Below are 22,885 nucleotides of genomic sequence, written 5' to 3'. Positions count from 1 at the left end.
TTTGAAATGGATTGAATATTTATTTTCTGAGGGAAGAAGGAAATCATACATACAAAAACGGAAGAAGGAAATCATACATACAAAAACACGTTCATTTGAGGATTACATTACATAGATTCATGCAACTTACGGCAGAAGAGAACCACTGGCTACAGTTTCAGTATTACACGCTGCCCGAACGGATGGCAAAAAATGAATCCAACAGTGACCCATAACGACAGGACGAACGAGGCAGCACTGACCGCGTAGAGCACCGGGTCCCCCGCCTCCTCGCCTGCGCTGCCTCCCGCCGGCGGCGGAGCGTCCGGTCCTGATCCGGATGTGCACTCGCCGGTTTCCCGCGACGCCACCTCGAGGTCCCTGTTCCCTTCGTAGCTCCGCGCATCAAAAGAACCGAGCTTAACGGCGTCCGACACGCAGCCGGAGAGGTCATTGTACGCCACTGAGAAGACGGCCAGCGCCGACAGGCGGGACAGCTCCGACGGTATCGCCCTGCTCAGCTGGTTGTGGGACAGGTCTAAGCTCTCTATCTCGCTCATGTTCGCGAGCGCCGCCGGGATCGGGCCGGCGAACAAGTTGGGGGACAGGTTGAGCGCCTTGAGGCTGCTCAGGTGCCCCAGCTCCGGCGGGATCTCGCCGGACAGCATGTTCTCAGAGAGGTCGAAGCCGAAGAACCGGTCGCTGAAGTCTCTCCGGTAATTGTAGAGGTTCCATTTGGTGCCGAAGCTGAACCCGCTCTGCTCGTAGCAGCTGGTGTAGCTGAAGGCTGGGTGATGAAACACCCGGAGACAGCGGAGGTCCCAGTACGGTTGATCAGATGATTTTCCTTGGAATGGAAGGTCACCGATGCATGGTGGCAGCGAACCTGACAGTCGGTTATGCGACAAGTCGATGATCCTCAGGTATTCTAGCTTGCAAAGGTCCCGAGGAATTTGGCTCTCAAACTTATTCCTGCCCAATTGAAGGTACCGAACACTTTCTAGATTGTGTACCCAATCGATGTTTCCAGTGAACTGATTGTAACTGAGATCCAAAGCTGTAATACCAGCGTTACTCAACATTGTAGACGTTGCTATATCACCTGAAAACCGATTCCTAGACATGTTTAAGAAATTAAGCGGTATCGGCTGGCTACAGTTTGGTAAAGAGCCCGAGATGTTGTTAGATATATCTAAAAGCCAAACGCCCAAGCTGCAAATGCTTGGGTCTATTTCACAGGTTAGGAAGGAACCACAGAAAAAATTTAGGTTTACCAGACAGTTTATTGCCATGGAAATCCAGCGTTCCCATGGATTCAAAACGCCCTTTCAGATATCGAGGCAGCTCTCCTTCAAAGTTGTTGCCGTCAAGGTATAGTTCCCACTTGATCGACAGATGGCTCTTCCCGCCAAGTATAGGGCCACTTAGTTTGTTATTTGAGACCTTCAGAGTTTTCAGCATGGGGTGATCAGAGAACAGGCAACTGGGCAACTCCCCTGACAGATTGTTATTTGATAGGTTCAAATACTCCAAGCTGCTTATGTTGCACAAATGCGATGGTATTCTCCCGGAAATACTATTGCCAGAGAAATCTAGAAATGTTGTGTTAGGGAAAATTGAGCTGATGTTGGCTGGTAGATGTCCTGAAATACGATTCTGAGACAGGCTGATTGCTTGGATACTTGTCCGGCTATGGACTATCTGGTCCAATGACCAGGATAGCAAGTTATTTCCCAGATTAAGGTAGAGAAGTGTTGGTTTTTGTGTAAATAACCAACTCGGAAAGCTTCCCGACAAGTTATTATTTGATAAACCAAGCACCTCTAGATAATTTTGTATGCGTAGAAAATGTGGCTCGGCAAAAAATTTCTTGTCAATGTCACAACGAGATAGCACGAGCTCTTTCAGCTGAAATGGAGGTGTCCATCCAGGGAAATTGACACCAACAGCCAAACGAACATTTCCTGAAAGATCTATCCTCTCTAGATTTGTGAGGTTTCTCAGCCAAAGGAACGAGAAATTGCCACTCAGGTTGTTCATGGAGAAATTGAGACTCCTAAAGGATGAAGATAGATTTAACCCTGGGCTCATAGGAAAATTTCCTTCAAGAAGATTATCGGAAACATTCAAGTGTTCGATACTGTTGGAGTATATTGAGCCCATGTATAGAGGCCCATCTAGAGGCCCGTGTATAGGAACTATATATCCCACCCTTCTAGGGTTTGGAGGAATACAAGCCACTATTCTCTCCTATCCTCTCCTTTGCATGGTATCAAACTAGCTCTCGTGGCTGCCGCCGCCGCCGCCTCCATGGCGCGCCGGCCGCCGGCGCCGCCCCCCCCCTCTCCTCCTTCCCTCCCCTTCCCTCTTCTTCCTCTGCTTCGGCCGCCGCCCCTGCGCCGAGCGTGCTAGCTCCTCTGCTGGCCGCCGCCTCCACTGGGCCGGCTGCCCTTTCCTCTGCTCTGCTCTGCTTCTCCGCCGCCGGGGCCTCTGCTCCAGGGGGGCAGGGTCCGCGTGCCGCACCGCCGCCGGATCCCGTGCCCCGGGCCGCGCCGCCGCCGGATCCCGCGCCCTGGGCCGTGCCGCCGCCGCCGGACCCGCGCCCTGGGCCGCGCCGCCGCCGCCGCCGGATCCCGCGCCCCGGGCCGCGCCGCCGCCGGATCCCGCGCCCCGGGCCGCGCCCCCTCCCTGTCGGGCGAGCTTCCGCGTCGCCGGGCCACAGCGACCTCCCACGCTGCCATCGCGCCCGGAAGCCGGACCGGGGCCGCTGGAGGCCGCACCGCGGGGCCCTCTGGAGGCCGTGCCGCGACCCCCTGGACGCCGCGCCGCCGAGCCGCCTGGACGCCACGCCGCCGGGCCGCCTGGACGCCGCACGCACGCCCTTGCCTGGACGTCGCGCTGCGCGCACCCGCCTGGATGCCGCGCCACGCACCAACCTGCTACACTGCGCTGGTCACCCCCGCAGCTTGAGGCGCGCCGCCGTGAGGATCCCGCGGCCATCCTCGCCGCTGACGCTGCAGGGCCGCAGGCTCCTTGGGTTGCCGCGCAGGCCGCTGTGGATCCCGCGGCCACCCTCTCCGCCGCTGCTGCAGGGCCGCTGGGCGCGCCACGGACGCCCTACGCCGCCACGCGGGCTGCTGCTCCGGTGCTGCAAGCGACCCAGGGCACCGCCGCCGCCGCCCCTGCTCATGGCGCGGTGCGGCCGTGGCTCCTGGACGTCGCCGACGCCGCCCCTGCTCTCGGCCCGGCGCGACCGTGGCCCCAGGGCGCCGCCACCGCGCCCGCGTCCTCCTGCAGCAGCGCGCCCGCGGTGTCCGCTGCGGCCTGGCGTGCCCTGCGACGTGAGCGCGACGCGCTTGCTGCCATCGAGCAGACCACTGCGCACGCCGCGCAGGCCCAGGCCGTCGCGCCCGCCGCACACGCTGCGCTGGCCGCGCGGGCTGCCGCCTCCCTTGCTGCCGCGCACGCCGCGCAAGCCGTTGCGCCCGCCGCGCACGCCGCGCAGACCGTCGCGCACAGGGACCCCACGCGGGTTGCTGCCTCCCTCGCCGCTGCGCCGGCCGTCGCGCCCGTCGCGCACGCCGCGCAAGCCCAGGCAGTCACGCCCGCCGCGCAGGGGGTGGGCCCTCGTCCTCAGCCCCAGCCGGCGGCCATGCTCGCCGCTGCTGCCCCTCTGTTTGCGCCGTTCTGGCTGCCGCCCGCTCCACCCAGCCAGCAGCCGACCTGGCCTGGGGCGCCGTCCTTGAGCGCCACGGGGCGGACGCCGCCGGTCAGCACCGAGTGGATCGCCGACTCGGGTGCCTCCTTCCACACCACCCCACATGTCGGTATCCTCTCTTCTGTCCGACCCCCACACCCCTCTTGTCCTTCTTCCATCATGGTTGGTGACGGGTCTTGCCTTCCTGTCACTGCCGTGGGTTCTGCTCCTGGCTCCTTTCATCTTCCCAATGTCCTCGTTGCTCCTCAGATGGTTCATAACCTTCTTTCCATTCGTCAGTTTACAGCTGACAATTCTTGTTCCATCGAGTTTGATTCTTCGGGCCTCACTGTAAAGGATTCGGCCTCCCGGCGTCCGCTACTCCGGTGTGACAGCACGGGGCCCCTTTACACCCTTCGCCTTCCTTCTTCCGCTGCACCACTCTCGTCTTCTTCTTCGCCCTGGCCGTCTTGGTCTGCCGCTTTTGCCGCGACGCCGTCTTCCACCACTTGGCACCGTCGTCTTGGTCACCCTGGCCGCGACGTTCTGGCTCAGCTCGATCGTAGTACCGATCTTCCTGGTGCTAGGGCTCCTGCTCAGCCCCTCTGCCATGCGTGCCAGCTCGGTCGTCATGTTCGGCTTCCTTTTTCTTCTTCTTCGCATGCGACGCGTGCATTCGATCTTGTTCACTGTGACCTGTGGACCTCTCCTGTACTTAGCCTTTCTGGTTATAAGTACTATCTGGTGGTGGTCGACGACTTCTCGCACTACTCTTGGACGTTTCCTTTGCGCGCCAAGTCTGAGACCTTCCCCACCCTCCTCCACTTCTTTGCCTGGGTGTCCACTCAGTTCGGCCTCACTGTTAAGGCCGTCCAGTGTGACAACGAGCGGGAGTTTGACAACTCCACCTCTCGTTCCTTCTTCCTGTCTCGGGGTGTTCAGCTGCGTATGTCTTGTCCGTATACCTCTCCTCAAAACGGCAAGGCTGAGCGGATGATTCGCACGACGAACGACGTCGTGCGCACCCTTCTGATCCAGGCTTCCCTGCCCCCGCGCTTCTGGGCTGAGAGCCTCCACACCGCCACCTACCTGCTCAACCGCCTTCCGTCCACTGCTTCTCCTGCTCCCACTCCACACCACGCTCTCTTCGGTACCCATCCTCGCTACGACCACCTTCGGGTCTTCGGGTGTGCGTGTTACCCTAACACCTCCGCCACAGCTCCTCACAAGCTGGCGCCCCGCTCGACTCGTTGTGTGTTCTTCGGTTACTCCCCTGACCACAAGGGGTACCGATGCTTTGACCTCACCACTCGCCGCGTCCTAATCTCCCGACACGTCGTCTTCGACGAGTCGGATTTCCCCTACTCCACCTCCTCTACACCTTCTCCTGACCCCGAGCTGGAGTCTCTGTTTCCGACTGACCCGGTGGTACAGCCACCGTTACCTGTCTGTCCTTTTCCTGCAGGTTTTCCCGGCACGCCGGCACCGTTTCCGGTGATCCCCGCTGCGCCGAGCGCAGCCCCGGTGCCCGCGGTCGCGCCACGTGCGGTCCCCAGACCTCTGGTCGTGCCGCGCGCGGACCCGGTGTCACACGCTGCGCCACGCGCGGCCCTGGTGCCTTCCCCTGCACCTGCGCGGTACGCTCAGCCGGTGCAGGTGTACCGGCGCCGCTCGGCGCCGAACCCGACACCGCAGCGGTACGCTGAGCCGGTGCAGGTGTACCGGCGTCGTTCGGCGTCGACACCGGCGCCGCCTCCTGCTCCAGAGGCTCCTGCGACGCCGACACCGGAACCGTCGCCGCCGCCACCTCCGGCTCCCTCTCGAGCCGAGTCGGAGGTGTACCACCCGCCGGTCATACATCGGGATCCTCGGCATATCCATCCCATGGTGACTCGGCGGATGGCGTCCCAGGCCGCGACTCTCTCCGCCACCGAGGGAGAGCCTAGGGTCTCTCCGGTACCCTCCTCTGTCCGCGACGCCTTGGCGGATCCTCACTGGCGTCGCGCGATGGAAGAGGAGTACACGGCTCTTCTTGCCAACCAGACGTGGGACCTCGTGCCGCGTCCGTATGGTTGCAATGTGGTGACTGGCAAGTGGATCTGGACGCACAAGCGTCGGGCTGACGGCACACTGGAGCGCTACAAGGCTCGCTGGGTTCTCCGGGGGTTCACTCAGCGACCTGGTGTGGACTATGATGAGACCTTCAGCCCGGTCGTGAAGCCCGCTACGGTGCGCACGGTCCTCTCGCTTGCGCTCTCGCGCACTTGGCCTGTGCACCAGCTGGACGTGAAGAATGTGTTTCTTCACGGCACCTTGTCAGAGACTGTCTACTGCTCTCAGCCAGCGGGATTTGTGGACTCGAGTCGTCCGGATATGGTCTGCCGGCTCAACAAGTCTCTCTATGGTCTGAAGCAGGCTCCTCGGGCTTGGTACTCTCGGCTCACCACGTTCTTGCTGACACTGGGATTCACCGAGGCCAAGTCTGACACGTCTCTCTTCGTCTACCGCCGTGGGGATGCGACTGCCTATCTGCTGCTATATGTCGATGACATTGTGCTCACAGCTTCCAGTCCGCAGCTGCTTCAGAGTGTCATCTCCTCTCTACAGCAGGAGTTCGCTATGAAGGATCTCGGTCAGCTCCACCACTTCTTGGGCGTCACTGTTGAGCCTCGCCCGTCTGGTCTTCTCCTTCACCAGCGGCAGTACGCCCTCGATATTCTGGAGCGGGCTGGGATGACTGATTGTAAGCCCTGCTCCACTCCAGTCGACACTCAGGCGAAGCTGTCTGCTGCTCTGGGTGATCCGGTGGCTGATCCTACTGCCTACCGGAGTTTGGCCGGCGCTTTGCAGTACCTCACCTTCACCAGGCCGGACCTCACCTACGCTGTTCAGCAGGTCTGTCTCCATATGCATGATCCCCGGGAGTCACACCTTGCTGCGCTGAAGCGTCTCCTTCGGTACGTCCGTGGTACTGTGGACCTCGGCCTGGTACTTCACCGCTCGTCCTCTGCTGAGCTGGTGGTCTACACCGACGCTGACTGGGCTGGCTGCCCGGACACTCGTCGCTCCACCTCCGGCTACGCCGTCTTCCTGGGCGGCAACCTGGTCTCCTGGTCGTCCAAGCGGCAGCCGGTTGTCTCGCGCTCCAGTGCCGAGGCGGAGTACCGGGCTGTCGCCAACGGCGTGGCGGAGGCGTCCTGGCTACGACAGCTCTTGGCGGAGCTTCACAGCCCGCTCGCCAAGAGCACGCTCGTCTACTGCGACAACGTCAGCGCTGTGTACCTCTCCACCAACCCCGTCCAGCATCAGCGGACGAAGCACGTGAAGATCGACCTACACTTCGTGCGCGACAGAGTCGCCATCGGCGATGTTCGGGTACTCCATGTCCCGACTACCTCCCAGTTTGCTGACATCTTCACCAAGGGGCTGCCCTCGTCGACCTTCTCGGAGTTTCGATCCAGCCTCAACGTAGCCGGTGGCTAGTTGTGGCTGCGGGGGGTATTTGCCATTTGTACTCTATTTGTACTCTCTTCTTGTCCAGTCTTGAACACCGCTGCGTCGGTAGTTCAGACTGCGGGGGGGTGTTAGCTTTCTTGTTGTCCAGTCTTGAACACCGCTGCGCCGGTAGTTCAGACTGCGGGGGGGTGTTGGAGTATATTGAGCCCATGTATAGAGGCCCATCTAGAGGCCCGTGTATAGGAACTATATATCCCACCCTTCTAGGGTTTGGAGGAATACAAGCCACTATTCTCTCCTATCCTCTCCTTTGCAGATACGAGGAAAGTGTAAACAAGGATGCCGGCAGGTTTCCATCAAGCAGTTGATTAGTGCTCAAATCAACTTCTTGCAGATATTTGAGGTTGTCAAGAGCTGCAAATCATATGGGTGGGGTGCATTAAAAATAAATAAATATAATCTAAAACGAAATAAGATGTGGTAAATTAGATTGGCGGGCTTTGTTATATTTTTTTATCAAAAGAAATAGCATGAGATGTATTTTTTAATGGTCTAACTCTTACACATAGTTCAAAATAAAGATGAGCCGACAAATCAACCTCGTATGGTCTTAAGGTATGTGTTATGAGCCTATTTCTTGATCGAGATATAACTCTTCTCTATCCTCCCTACAAGTTGCTTACATGCACCATTGGAGGAGGGCTAACCCACAGCCGGTCTAAATAGACCTCTAAGACCGGCTCGATCAAACACCTATGAATTATAGCCCAGGTGGCGGTGTCCTTTTTTTTACCAACAAAGTCCGGATTTAATAATGGATAAGGTTTGAGCCAACAAGAGGCCTTTTTTTTTGACAACTAGGATTTGAACCCTGGTTGGCAGTCTCATAGCTTGAAACCAGATGTCAGGTTTATTTGGAGCAAAGGCCGTACCTGAAGCTGGAAGCGTCCCAACCATGTCGGTGAACTCAAGGTGTAAAATCTCCAAGGAGACCAACTTTCCGAGAGGCTCCTGATCACTGATGTTTTGCAAGCAGTTGTAGCTGAGGTCGAGATGGCGAAGCTTGCTTAATCCTGCCAGACCTGATCAAGGTCCAGATGACATGGTTATATATCAAGAGGAAATGCGCGTATATATGTATGATGGATCTAGAAACCACTGCATGCACGTATGTATACGTACCATCCCAGCTTTGGAAAATGGCATAATTCTTAGAGAAATGGAGGAACTGAAGCTCAGGGAAAGCGGAGAAAGCCGTCGAGTTGAAGTCTGCCCGGCACGCCGTACTGTTCACAAATCACTGTAGTGTGTGCGCTGTAGCTATGAATTGCATGGGTCCATCTGCAACTGGATGGCTGGAAACGCATCTATAGTTGCGCTACAGTGTTAGGTGATGAGGTCCCTGGAGCAGAGCTTTTGCTGTCGTCCATTGTTCCTGTCACGCCAGGACTTATCAAGTGCTTTGTTTCCATGGGTGCGTAAGCACGTTCATAGGTTTATATGCAAAATATTTTAATTTTTTTAAAATACTATAATTTTGCAAATTACTTTGGTTTTGGAGAGCAACAGAGTATTTAGATGCAACAAATCTTATAGTTTTATAAACCATTGTATTGCTCAAACCATAATCACAATGCCTCCACAGGACCACAGGCCCACAGCACCAGCTGGAAGACTTGTAATGGTTGAGGTGATGAGGACTTGCCAACCGTTGTTTTGTTTTGACCATGCGTAAGCGCATTCTGTTTGGCTGCAAAGTATTTTTAAAGTTTTGAGAAAAAACATATATACCATGTTTTTTTTGCAAAATATCTTGGTTTTGGAGAGCAGCCGGGTGTTTAGACACAACAAATCTTGTAGTTTTGTAAACTATGGAAAGGCTCAAACAATAGTCTTTTTATAGTTTTATAAACTCACCTATGACATCTTTCAAGAGGTAAGATGAGGTAAAAAGAAAAAGGTACCACAACTACCAAAAGTCTATTGGACCAAAAGGGACAAGATTGGTATTGTAAACCGAAAACCGGATGGTAAACTTTATCTCGCCCGCGTCTCTCCCTCGCTCCTCTACGGTTGATGTACAAGACTCGCGGAGACTGCGATCTGCTCGGGTGCAAGGATCGGAGCGCCACCGTCATTCCTGATAGCTTTGACGCCAGCTCCATTATTTTTGCTAGACCGTTTGCATGCATTGTATTTTCTAATGTTATATATGGTGGGTTGCTTGTGTCATACTCTAACCCATAAGTAACCTACATGGTTTGATAAGTGTGTAGAAAGCTACACATAGAGAAGCGAGGGATCTATTTTATTTGTGTACCATGAACACAAGCTACAGAGTAAACTTCCCAATATTGTCAAAAACTTTGTGCATACATTTGCTTGGTGATTCAAACACTAAATACATACTCTTAGAGGGAGTTCTTCCTATGGTTTGTGATTTTGGAGACTAACATGTTTGCAAGTTTATCTTTTGTAGTCTCTCAACAGAGTAAACACTCTAAGAGAATGTTATTCATCCTTAATGTGAATTAACAACTATATAAGAGTGATTAGATAAATTAGTGTACTTTAATTCATATTGAGCCATGCTCTAATGAACTTAAATTTTTATATCTAAGTTCATAAGCTATGTGCTCATACATTTGTCCACCTTGGTGTACCAAGTGTTCTTCACTCAAAAACTTTCAATTGGCATCAATTGTCTTTATTCAAGTCATTTTCAATTGGTATAATCAAGGTGATTAAACACACCCCTGGAAGTATGCAAAGTTCTAACTCTTTTCATTGATATCATTGTCAATCCTTTGATCTTTTAGAGTTACCTCCATGCATGATTTGGTCTAAGCTTTCTTATTTAAAATGATGAGTTGTGCACTTAATTTTCATATTATCATTTTGTGTACATATTTTGTGGAAAGCTTAGGTCATATCATGCTAGTTTCACAATTTTGTGATCCACCTTAGTGAATTTTTAAATTGGTATCTTCATTGATATCATACAATTGGACCATGATTCATGAAACTAACTCCTTAGACTACTAACTTTTCTCTTTAAGCTATATTATTTTGCAAGGCCTTTTTAAGTGATTTGATTCCAAAAAGGGAGAAATTTGGATCAAAGCAAGGTAGATGTGGATCAAAAGCAAGTATCTTCTAAAGGAGGAGAAATATCAAGCGAATAAGAAGAAGTAGCAAATACGGGAAGAAGCAAATGGGATTCAAGGATTTAGGGGGAGGCAAAGCCAACATTGGATGATGATAAGCATCCAAGCAAGTGTAAGTGGTTTATTTTGTCAATTCTTGCATTTTTATGCTTGCTTTGATTGTATTGTCATCAATCGCCAAAAAGGGAGAGATTGTAAGGAACATAGCCCCATTAGACCATTGTTTTGTGATTTTGGTGATTGAATGACAACACAATCAATGGGACTAACAAGTTTGTCAAGTGAATGTTTCTAAGTCCCAGGGATCAAGTAAAAAGCCTTTATAAAGCAAAACACGAAGAAAGAACTCAAAGAAATGCCAAAATGGACGAGTTCTGCAAAAAAAGTAGCACCGATTAAACCGATATCAGGGCATTGGTGTAACCGGAGGGCATCGGATGGACCGACGCTCTGGCATCGGTGTATTGGACAGTGCATGGCTGCGTCAACTAAAGAAACTCAAGGAGCACTGGTTGAACCGACAATGCAACAAAGAGGCGTCGGTGTATACATCTTGGCATTGTCCAGAGAGCATGTCTAGCAGGCAGGAGAAAGTCTTCAGCACCGGTTTAACTGACGGTACGTCAGTGCAAAGCGTCGGAGCAATAACGTCAGCGGATGAGGAAGTGCAACGGTATTCAAGCAGATCTCTTCAGCACCGGATGAACCGACGCAGCGTTGGTGTATTGCGTCGGTTTAACCGACGGTACTAAGTCAGCAGCAGTCTGAGCCCAATGGCTAGTTTGAAGCTGTGTGATCGGTTTAACTGACGGTCTAGCACCGGATGAACCGACGCCTACGCAGAAAAGTGCCCAACAACTACGGCTACCTCAAGTTTGTGGGCTATATATGCCATCTCCCGGCCATTTTGGAGTTGCTGGAGTCCAAGTGAAGCCCTAGACACATTGAAGAAGTTCTCCAAGCCACCCAAGTGCTTAGCGTTCAAATCCTTAATCCTTAGCACACATTTGAGAGTGTTAGTACTAGGTTAGCTCTTGAGAGAGTGTGAGAGCAAGGTGTCGAGCCTTGTGAGCTGGTTCTAGAGTGAACCAAAAATTGTATCTCGGTGCACCGGCCATCCTTGGAGTCTTGGTGGCTCGCCGGCACGTCTTCGACCCTCCGGCTTGGAGTGGAGCGGCATCGATGACTTTGTGCGGGAGACGTGGAGACCCCTACCCTTCTTGGTGAAGCTCCTTAGTGGAAATCGGGATCAAGGTGACCGTGGTTGTGTCCGCGGGAGAGACTTGATTGCCGGGAAGCAATACTCTTCGTGAGTGCTTCAACAACGTGGATGTAGAGGCGCCTTTGTGGCAATCCGAACCACGGGATAAATCCTCGTGTCGAGAATTCACTTCATCTCATCCCTCCTTTACGTTTTTCGCATTTCATATTGCAACTTGTATGCCTTTACTTTTATAGAGTAGTATCTTAATAGGATTGGCTATACGTTGCATAACTCTTTTGGGATGAGGGTTTCATACTAGAAAAATCATAGTTGCACAATTAGATAGCTTGCTTTAGTTTAAATTTTGTGTAAACTAGTTGGAGTCATAGATTAAAGTTTTTAGAATTATCTAATTCACCTCCTCCCCCTCTTAGGCTAGAGCATCCGATCACTTTCACGGCCGCGAGCACCGTCGCCGCAGCAGCCGTAAGCTGCTGCAGCAGTGAGAGCCCTGGCGATACTTTCAGCATTCAACTCCTTGGCGATCTGCCACCAGCCTTCTCAGCGAGGGGGCAAGCAGGCAGTGACCGTGGCTGTTCAAGTCGGCGAAGCTCGCTGGGAGGAAGAACTGAAGAATTGGACCAGGAAGCAAGGTGTGCGATTGATAGTGTCTGAAGAAAAAGATACTACCTAGACAACCATGTGTCCCGACCGCCTGCTGCCTCCGGTCCGGCCGTGCACTCGGGGGCACTATTGGCTGTCGCTGCTCACAGATAAAAAGGCGTTTGGTGATTCCTAGGAAAAAGGGGTAACGCGTGGATTTTTTTTTTCAGAAAGATCAAAGATTGTCGTGTTTCTTGGAGGCAAGCATCAAATGACTAAGACCTGTTTACAGCTACTGAGTCTTATTGACCACTGATTTTAAGGACATAGCTAGCTAAAAAAAGCTGGTGTGTTCAGATTCTCAGTTTCTAAGATGGTTAGATTGTTAGTTTGGAGAGTATATATATAGATTAATACTAGCTGTTAGTAACTGCCTTTTTAATGATATATCAGACGCTCACAAACACATGCACACTCACCCTTACGAACACATGTATGAAAATCATATTCCTATATGATGAACGCCTTTGAGAGAATAGGACGGATGGATTTTGAGATTGACGAAGTCACCGCAGGTGTCTCACTGTCGATAGACACGTCACCTCTCAATCCAGGAAAATATGAGTACTCCTGTCAAGTCTAGGATTTGAATCCGGATGTACTGGTTCCACCATAAAGAACCTAACCTTTTGAATTACACTCGGTCGCTAACAGTTAGTAACGTACTGGTTTGTTTTAGATTATACTATTCTTATTAGCCGGCGCAATATCTAATATGTTTGGATCAGATGCAACTATTATTAGCAGATTTTTAAAATAGAATCAGCAGCTGGTGTAAGATGGCCTATGGTTGACGTATAGACGCGACTACTGCGTCACGAAATGCCCGTGCATTGACCATTGATGCAAAGCGGGTCTTTAGCTTGTTCAGGGGGAAAATGATCAGGAAGTGACCCTGCGCATCACTGCATCACGTCAAGCACTGGTGTCCACGGCAACTTCCGGCCAAGACTTGTGTGATGAGGTCCCTTGAGCAGGGCTTTTTTGCTGTCGTCCATCGTTCCCGTCTTCTTTGTTTCGACACATGGGTAGGTACGTTCATTGGTTTATTAGATGCTCAAAGATAGCTGCAAAAGTATTGAAGGCTTTTCTCACTATCTTGAATCATACTCTTGTCAATTTGCTCAACAACAACTTAAGGGCACTCCCTAAGTATTTGTTACCATAAGCATTGCTCAACATTGGAGTGAAGTTCAGAAAACTACAGGTTCTTTGGCCTAACTTCTAACTATAAGGAAAATACATTTAAGAGATGTATAAAAAATTAACTACTAGCACAGCCCACTATCAAGAAAAAACAGGTTTTATTATTTTTTTTGTTCTATATCCCAAACCGAGCTGAGAAGGTTTACCCATATGGCAGAGACCCTTTTCATGTTTAGTAATAGACAGACAGGTTAGTGTTAGACAGACATGTGACCCACAACTTTCAGAACGACAGGTTTCAGGTGCCACTAGTCTCTTAAACATGTAGTCTTTGGTAGTCATATCAAAGAACCTATGTTTTCTTAATAAAAAGTGCTCTCACATGTAGTGAACACTAAAAGATAAAAGACAGATACAGATACTTTGAACTTACCATACTGCATCCGAGCGCATAGGTTTGCTTTTCCAATTTTTTTCAGCTCTGCTGCTAAGACACTTAACTTGTAGGATATATACCCTAGAATGATATCCACGCAAAGATGGGGTGCCACTTTGTAGACTTGATAAAAACCAGCCACGAGAAGTGCTGGACCTGCGCATAATAGCATAATACATGATCTTTTCAGCAACTCAATCAAGTGTCGTATGAGCTCAATGGACTGTGTGTGTGTATATATATGTGACTTGACAGTATCTAACATTAGAATACAAGTAGAGTATATGTATAATGAAAAGGGCATAAATAAACATAACTAAAGCAGCGACAGTTGGATCACGTCTAAGGGACTACTTGTATTAAGAAATTATTTGGCTCCAAGTTATTTAGACAAGCGCTATAATTAATTATCAGACCAAAGATAAGATAGAGTGATGCAAGCCTTAGGGGCTGTTTAGTTCCCAAAATGAAAATTTTTGGATGTCAAATCGACTATTTGACCAGATCTCGGGAGGGTTTTTCGGACACTAATTAAAAAACTAATTTCAGAACTCACTTGGAAACCGTGTGACAAATCTTTTGAGGCCTTTGACCGCATCATTAGCACATGTGAGTTACTGTAGCACTTATGGCTAATTATGCACTAATTAGGCTCAAAAAATTCGTCTCGTCGTGTACATTCAAACTGTGCAATTAGTTTTATTTTTTAACTATATTTAATACTGCATGCATGTGTTCAAAGGGGAGGTAAAAATTTTTGGTAACTAAACGGGCTCTTAGATTGAACAACCTTTTTTTGAAAAAAAAAGGCTTGATTGAAATAAGAGTATGCAATGGTAACATTTAACATATCTAAATCTTTAACGCTGGGAGAAAGCGAGGCTCCTGGTGTATCTCGGAACTTCAACCAATCGTGCGGCAGCACGTGTGTACGACTCGCGTGTTTACCACGCTACCACGCTGAGTTATCTCAGCCCCGCGTTATGTTTGCCGTGGGCCTCACCAGTTCGCCGTCTCCTCGTTGTCCACCCTCCTCCTCTCCCGCACTCCTCGTGGACCACGCTGCCCCGTCCTCACCGCCCGCTCCTCCTCGCGGAACCCACCGGCACGCTCTTCCTCACCGCCGCGCCGCCGCCTCTCCCGCACTCCTCGCGGACCCCGCTGCTTGCTCATCCTCACGGCCTGTTCCTCCTCGCGGGAACCCGCTAGCGCACTCTTCCTCACCGACCACGCCGTGGTGGTTGTTGCCATTAGGATACGGCAGCGCGGGCGGGGGCCGGACCGCCGCTCGACGATGCCACGCCGCACGATGGGGGCAGCGCTAGCTGCTGCCGAGGCCAAGCCGCAGCTCCTTGGGGTAGAAGTCAAGATGTGGCATGGCACCACTCTTGCGAGATATATGGCTTTATAGATGAGCTAGGTGTGAATGCTAAAATATGAGCACTCCTTAAAGACGATGATCGGACTCTGAGCGGGTGGTTGTTGAACCACTAGAGTCAGTCAAGGATTGTCATAGGTACCTTGGACATTGGCACTATCTTGTGCAAACCACATGCCGGAATAGGACGGTAATCCGAGTACCATAAGTCGCCCGAATTATTTGCTTGGTGTGGGCGGGTTGGTACCATAAGTCGCCTGAATTATTTGCTTGGTGTGGGCAGGTTGGTTGGCGGGTGGATGAGTCGCCTGTATAGGGATCAGCGGCGGATCCAAAGGGGGGGCTGGGGGGCTCCAGCCCCCCCTAAGAGCCCCTAATTACATGTAAATCACTGTAGCAAAAGCCTCAAATTACCATTAAATCTTCACACAAATCAACATATCCATTGTTTCAGCCCCCCCTTGTCTCTCATCCTGCATCCGCCACTGATAGGGATCATTGCACCCATCAACCCGGCCTCTTTGCCAATTCTGCTGCTCGAAGAGGTGGTGTTGCCCGGACGGGTACGTGAAAGGTTAAGACATGAATCAATGCTTACACTTGTCGTGGAGAGTATGGCCGTTGGTCTTGTTCTCGTGTGGATCCAGTTGCACACCCTGCAGGGATTTCAATCATCATGATAGCCGCGCTCTCGGTCATTGAGCACGCCTTGGCGCCTCTCCGCCATCGTAGAGTTACCATTTATGCTCCTTTCGCGTTGAGCTCATTACATGCTACTCTTCACACCACTATGATTGATTTTGCTATCTAGTGTAGATGTCGAGTTATTTTTCTTATTACATTTGAGTTCCCCGCTTGCAATAATGTCTACTGCCCTCCTATAAACTACAGCTTCATACTCCATGCTTAATCAAGGAAGTAAGTCCTGCCAGTACCTCGTACTCACGGTACTGCGATAAGTGTTTTACAGGTGACTACCAGGCGCAGCCCTACCCTCAGAATGAAGCCGCCTATGACCCTTCCTACTACTACGACGGCGGCAATGGAGCGAAGTAGAAGATGGAAGCACGTGGGAAGCCTCGGGGAGAGTTATCTATTTAGTTGTGTGACTTGAATCGGAGAAACAACTTTATGCTCCATGTGATGAACTAAGTTTACTTTCATGCACAAACTCCTTTACATTGAATTATGTTCCATGTTGAACTAGACTATGTTGTAAAAAAAAAAACTCTACCCAAGGGGAGGAAACGGCCACACCGTTTTTTCATTAAGAGAAAGCCATATCGGCTTACCCGGGTAGAGAAAACCCACAAACCCTGGCCCATGCCCGAGAGGGCCAAGCCTCGTGGCGAGCACAGCGAGGGTTTTTTTTTACCCCAACAGCCGGAAATTCGCTTCGAAAATCGCTTCTGATGAGAATCGAACTCAGGACCTGTTGGGGAGCGACGCTACCGAGCCGGGCTAGCCAACTCGGCCGCCCAACCTTTCGCAACTAGACTATGTTGTAATAACTTGAGCTTGTAAAACCTATGATGGATCATGTTTACTATGCTTGTGTGTGAGATTCTGGAATTGTGCTAGTGGAGCATGGGATGGATTCATGCTCCAAGGACTACCGGGTTTCAATAAATTTATGTTGAAGTAGCCAGAGGGTCGGTGCCTCATTTTAAATTGGTTCAAATTGTGCGGTTCCTCACCTCCTCCTCCTTACTCGACTCGGCGGCGACCGAGGTCATGATTGATGGCGCCGGTGCCCATGGCCGAGCCATCTTGTACGCCTCTGCCTCCACGGGACGACAATTCCTCTTGATTCGGTGCGGTAATCGATTTTTGGCGAGAAACATCGGAGGCATCGACGAATATGGAGGAATCAGAATACCTGCCTCTCTCCATACTCCAGTCACCGTGTCGGCGGGTCTTGCTGTGTCGTCGCCCGCCGGCTAGCCACTACTTCGCACTGTCGTGGAACCTGCCCGCCCACTGCATCATGTGTCCCTGCGCGCCGGCTGGCCAGGAGCTGCTGCATCATGCGCTCACCCACAAGCCAACGTACCGTGCTCCGACCGTCGGCCATTGGGAGATCGACCATACAGGGAGAAAGGACCGAGAGAGACGAGAGAGATCAGGAGAGATGAGATGCAGATAAGATATTTTTCAGCCAAGTTGCAAAATAGTCCTTGCAAATTTGTAATGCAGCCCTTGTTAAAGATACTAATCTTAGTGAAACAAGGAAGAGTATCTCCCAACTGTCTCAATATACAGATGGCAAATAGTAGTTATAGCCAATGGTTAGATAATTACCAACGGTGGTACAATTACAGATGGCTATTCTATGAACCATGGCCGATGGTAACTGTCTTACCAGTTGGCTTATGTACCAAATAGCCGATGGTTCAATATTTCACCAATAGTGTAATGCAACTTACGGTGATAAGTGGATGAGGTACACGCTGGAAGAGGAAAGGAACGGCAGGTGGGCTGATGAAGAATGAGCTGGATGGATGAGATGGAATGTGGGAGGGTCCTTAATTAGGGAGAGTTAATTATGTAAACAATTAATATAAAAGTCTCTGCCCGTATAGCCACATTTAAAATTTATACAGGTTTTAGATTCTGATGGGGGAACATGAACACCCAGCAGATAAGTCATCCAACCCTACACAATGGAAATTGGGAAACGATCAAATGAATTGGGATCAATAAAATGATGCACTCAAAATGATTTATGCACTATGAGCAGTTTCTAGATGTAGGCAGCTATTTCACTTAACCTGAAAGAGCAACATGTTTATTCATATGGCAATAAGAACAGGTAACCCTGATCCACGTGCAAAAGTATTCATAACTGATGGTCCAATCGTTAAGAGAATGCATTTTTCTTATATGAAATTGGGAAATTTAATGGTACCCACAGTAGTACATAAATTAGTATATATTAAGTGCATCTCAAATCACTTAAAATTAGTTACATAGAATTAATTGAAGGTAGTAGGACACAGGACAACTACATGAGATCTCAGGAAACCTTACATTATGAAAGAAGTATATAATGATGATGGAAAAAGTAATAGAGCATGGAAAATTGCAAAGATGTCAACCTGCTAATGAAAGAGGACTTTCTGGCATGAGGAAGCAGTGCAAGAAGTGTGATGCAACAATTCAAATAAAAAATATAGTAGTAAGGTGGCACAAAGGCAAGCTGAAATGATGTCATTACCTCGATGCGAAGCGGTATGAGAGTCGTGTTTTTGTTACATTTGGTGTCGTGTTTCGGAAGATGTGTTGATGGATAGCTCAGGATGAATGCAGAGGACCAATTGCATTTATAAGAGCAAAGCAGGAAGCGCATTCTTTGAATGGGCAACAACAAATGCTGAAAGGGAAATGAACAGCCAGCCAAGACATGCATACTAAAGCATAGAAACTGCATGCTAAATAGTCAGAGGAAGGACCTACCTGTTGGTATTTGGAGATGGATAGATGCCTTGAGCATTCTGCGTGCATCAACAACAATTGATGGAGGAGGACATGAGGAAAGCATAATCGCTCTACCATTTGATTCTTGTGAAGAAAAAAGCCTCCAGCCATTGGTAATCAAGTACTATGTCCAATAGGACCAATTAGAAGGCACATCTGATTATCCAATTCATGTTGCCGCTAACAAAGCAATGACGACAATATTAAAGGCTGAAGCTGGAAAAATCTGCAGCAGGACCACAGATCACTCAAAATGATGAGCATAGTAACCGCCGCTGCCCACACCAAAAAGAATATGCACATAGGGATATAAAATTGCCCAATAATGTAACGATTAATTCTGCTGACCTGCTGTGTCGCATGTGCAGACGACGGAAGGCCGTCGACGTGCCGCGTCAAAGAAGGACGACGACTTGCGCAGAGCATTGCAGAGGCAGAAGAGCTGCGAGGCGGCGGCTCAGCGACCAACAGCGTATACAGGCGCAGGTTTCGGCGGTCGTCTGAGGTGGGGAGAGGAAAGGATGGAAGGAAGCGTGGAAGGACGACGACGCGGTGGAGGAGAAGGCAGGCTGACAGGCAGAGGCAATCGGCGGCGATGCGTGCCGGGATGCCGAAGCCTAATCTGGTCGGGGCCTAGCGAGGAGGAGAGGGCGGCCTGACGGGCACACGCAATCGGCGGCAATGTGGTGCCGGCCTGCCGACTCCTGATCCAGTGTAGGCGGAGCGAGGAAGGGGAGGGGATTGGTACGGCGCAGGGGGCATGGGTTGCCGGGGCTGATGGCGATTCAGGAGCACAGAGTACCTCACCTACGCGACCGCGCTGCAGAGGTTGCCTCCATGACGGCCGGCCGCCTCCACTGAGCCGCTAGGCTCGGCAGCCGGCCAAGGGCGGAGAAGGAGAGAAGTAGGCGTGGGAGGACGGCGACGCGGAGGAATGCGCCAGGTTAGGGCAGGGAACACTGCAGCGGTGACTTTCGGTGTATTTCCGGCCGCCCGATCTGAGATGGATGGCCAGGATTGATTGCTACAGTACCCCTGCTACAGTGTAAAACAGTACTTTTGAACAGTGTTCCGTGATTTGTAAGCAATGCGTATGCATTTTATTCCACACAGGGAGAATGTTAATCCTATTTGGGTACCTCAAATTGGTCAGAAATTTAGAAATTTAGATGATGCTTGGACATTTTGGGTAGATTATGGAGGTCATGTAGGTTTTGAGGTCAGAAAAAGGTACGCAAATGAAAGCAAATATGATGGGAAGATAACTTCATGTCGATTTGTGTGTGCAAAAGAGGGCTATCGAGCACGAGACAAGAGAGATAATAACACAAAGAATCCTCGAGCTGAAACAAGGACAGGTTGTCCAGTTCGAATCGGTCTTACATTAGATCGAGTGGAAGGAACATATGAAGTGTTAGATCTAGTGCTTGCACACAATCATGTTCTTCACTTGCCACAAACCTTTCATCTGCTGCTATCACAGAGAAGGATTTCAGAAGTGCAAGCTTTTGAAATTGAGGCCGCGGATGATTCAGGAATTAGGCCAAAAGCAGCACATGAGTTGGCTAGTCGGATGGTTGGAGGAGCAATCAATCTTAGCTACACTTGTCGTGATCAAAAAAATTACTTACAAGGTAGACGCCAAAGGGAGTTGGCATATGGTCAAGCAGGAAGCATGTTGAAGTATTTTCAAGACAAGATATCTGAGAACCCATCTTTTCACTATGCGCTTCAGTTGGATTGTGAAGAACATATAAGCAATATATTTTGGGCTGATGCTAAAATGATAATTGATTATGCTCACTTTGGGGATGTTGTCACCTTTGACACTACTTTTGGCACAAACAAAGAATATAGGCCTTTTGGTGTCTTTGTTGGGTTCAATCAATTTAGAGAGACAGTTATTTTTGGAGCTGCTCTTATGTTTGATGAAACATGTGCTTCTTTCACATGGCTTTTTAAGGCTTTTCTAGCTGCACACAATGGCAAACATCCTAGAACTATATTTACAGATCAAGACTCTGCAATGGGAAAGGCTGTTCGGGAGGTATTTATCGAATCTTGGCATGGACTGTGCACCTTTCACATAATGCAAAATGCTGCCAAGCACCTGAGTGACAGTAAAAAGGATAAAAAGGATGATGACAAGGACAACAAAAAGCCTCACATTCTCACAGAGTTTAGTGCTTGCATGTATGACATTGAGGACAAAGTAGCCTTTGATGAAGCATTTGACATCATGATAAATAAGGTGGACAAGAAGAAGGCATCATGGCTGCAAAACATCTACAAGTTCAAAGAACAATGGGCTGAATGTTACATGAGGGATGTTTTCACATTGGGGATGAGAAGCACACAATTAAGTGAGAGTTTCAATAGTGACCTAAAAGACCATTTGAAATCAGATCTAGACATCATTCGATTCTTGAAGCATTTTGAAAGGGCTGTGCAAACAAAAAGAAACAAAGAGCTAGACGAAGAATTTGAAGCTAGAAAAAAGCTACCTAGAATAAGAATGAATACACCTATGTTAGTGCAAGCCAGCAAAATATACACACACCCCATATTTGAAGCATTCCAGACCGAATATGAAAGAAGCATGGCTGCATGTGCTAGACCTTTGAGTGGAAATGACACATATGCAGTAGCAATAGTGAGGGCTAATGGTGACTTAAGTTCTGAACAAGAGCGCATAGTGGTAGGCGATCCTTTAGAGCAAGCATCATCATGTAGTTGTTACCAATTTACAAGGACTGGGGTATTGTGTTCCCATGCTTTGAAAGTTCTTGACTTGATGAATATTAAGTTATTACCAGCCCATTATGTTCTGAAGCGTTGGACAAGGGAAGCAAGGGAGGGAACACATACATGACAGCAAAGGAAGAAGGATCATTGAAAATCCAAAACTGGACGCTATGATCCGCTATAGGTTTTTGTCTCAAAAAACTTTGAATTTGGCATATGAAGCTGCAAGGTCTACAGAATATTCCTTGTTGATGGACGATGCACTTGAACTTTTTGGTAAGCAGCTAAAGGACAAAATCTGCACCTCTACAAATATATTGAGTGAATCAGCACCCCAACCTGATGTTCACCAAGATGAGGCTTTGCTTAGTGCTGCACGCCTAAAGAAAAAAGAGGTTCAACCAAGAAGTTCGAAGAGACATAGAAGCTGGCTTGACAAGACACGGAAATATAAAAAGAAAGTGCCAAATAAAACTACTGTATGCTGCTGAAAACCCTTTCAATATAGTATTTTTATTTACTGCTACTTTCTAAACAGCAAGGTTTATGCTTTATGCAGCATGAAGAGGGTGGTTGTAATGTAGAAAGTCAAGTACCACCTGACAATTCTCATGTGGATTGCAATGCCTTCACTAGCTTTAGAGATTTGCTTACGGTAGTTTTCCATATTGCTCTCTCATTTCTCTAAACTATTTTCAATTATTGCCTTGTTTTAATTTTTTATTTGTGTTTTGCAGGGTCCTAGCGAAATTGATGATATGCCTATTCAAGATCTTCTTTAGGGGTTACAGCATCATTTAGTAGCTCCTGTCATGTGCAAGGATATTTTGTTCTTTTATGATGATATTTTGTTATTTCAGGATAATAGGTGGAGCTCCTGGAGGCATGCAAAATATATGGCTAACTGTAGAAATTAATTGCAGTAGTAGCAGCTTTTGGTGGAACATTTCGAGCTAGTATATTTTGAGCTCTAGAAACCATGCAAACTGTAGGGCTAACTATAGAAATTCATTGTTGTAGTAGCAGTTTTTGGTGGAATGTTTGGAGCTAGTGTATTTTGAGCTCCAGAAGCCTCATTGTTTGCAGCTTTTGGAATGTTATACTTGGTGTTTCTATACTGAAAATTGCAAATAGGCGGCGTCGGCGGCCGGCAACCAGATAGCACCATGAGGCAGCTTTCCTTTTTCTCAGATTGGGCCTTACTTGGGCTGATAATGGGAGCCGGGCCACACAGAAATGCTGGATACTTAGGCTGACTGGAAGTGGTGAGCATCGGGCGGGACCGCAGGTGTAAAGCCACGCGTGCCTTTCCTTCGTAAAGTCAGAGAATAGCGAGGCGGAGAGAAGAACAACGGCTCTACTTTTCCCCTGTTTTTTTCTTTTCCTCATGAGCTTATCCTCTCGGTTGTTCTGGAAGGGAAAAGCCGCAGGGACTGGCAGTAGGGGAGGGCAAATGAACAGGGCAACAGTGCCGGGGGCCGCCGTACATCTATAGGATTAGTAATTTTTACTAGGTATATGCCCATGCGTTGCTACG

At 49.3% G+C, this 22,885-nt stretch overlaps 1 protein-coding gene and 1 long non-coding RNA gene across 4 annotated transcripts; one reads left to right on the top strand and one right to left on the bottom strand.

Moving 5' to 3' along the window:
- Positions 1–7: 7 nt before the first annotated feature.
- Positions 8–19,551, bottom strand: LOC120673844 (putative receptor-like protein 8). 3 transcript variants are annotated; one of them, XM_039954888.1, is made up of 6 exons: positions 18,952–19,551; positions 18,344–18,829; positions 13,746–13,904; positions 8,315–8,567; positions 8,065–8,214; positions 8–1,081 (listed from the first exon to the last, which is right to left on the bottom strand). In XM_039954888.1, exons 5-6 carry the CDS (start codon positions 8,087–8,089, stop codon positions 150–152), a joined length of 957 nt encoding a protein of 318 aa, XP_039810822.1. In that variant the 5' UTR covers positions 8,090–8,214; positions 8,315–8,567; positions 13,746–13,904; positions 18,344–18,829; positions 18,952–19,551; the 3' UTR covers positions 8–149. The 3 variants fall into 3 exon arrangements, 2 of the variants coding, with proteins under 2 accessions (XP_039810822.1, XP_039810814.1); XR_005674889.1 differs by lacking the exons at positions 8–1,081; positions 8,065–8,214; positions 8,315–8,567 and adding an exon at positions 12,747–13,233; XM_039954880.1 differs by lacking the exons at positions 8,065–8,214; positions 8,315–8,567; positions 13,746–13,904; positions 18,344–18,829; positions 18,952–19,551 and adding an exon at positions 1,389–1,673 and having other exon boundaries at positions 8–1,326.
- Positions 19,552–21,797: 2,246 nt separating this feature from the next.
- Positions 21,798–22,303, top strand: LOC120696007. The gene is made up of 3 exons (XR_005683983.1): positions 21,798–21,827; positions 21,908–22,003; positions 22,086–22,303. It is a non-coding gene; the product is annotated as an uncharacterized LOC120696007 (long non-coding RNA).
- The last annotated feature ends 582 nt before the right edge of the window (positions 22,304–22,885 follow it).

The sequence above is a fragment of the Panicum virgatum genome, chromosome 2K (assembly GCF_016808335.1).
Source record: "Panicum virgatum strain AP13 chromosome 2K, P.virgatum_v5, whole genome shotgun sequence".
NCBI lineage: Eukaryota > Viridiplantae > Streptophyta > Magnoliopsida > Poales > Poaceae > Panicum > Panicum virgatum.
This window is presented reverse-complemented; position numbering and strand designations above follow the sequence as displayed.

What these genes read in the sequence shown, in the direction of transcription:
- LOC120673844 (XM_039954880.1), bottom strand. Translation starts at nt 1,271, where the DNA reads ATGGCAATAAACTGTCTGGTAAACCTAAATTTTTTCTGTGGTTCCTTC.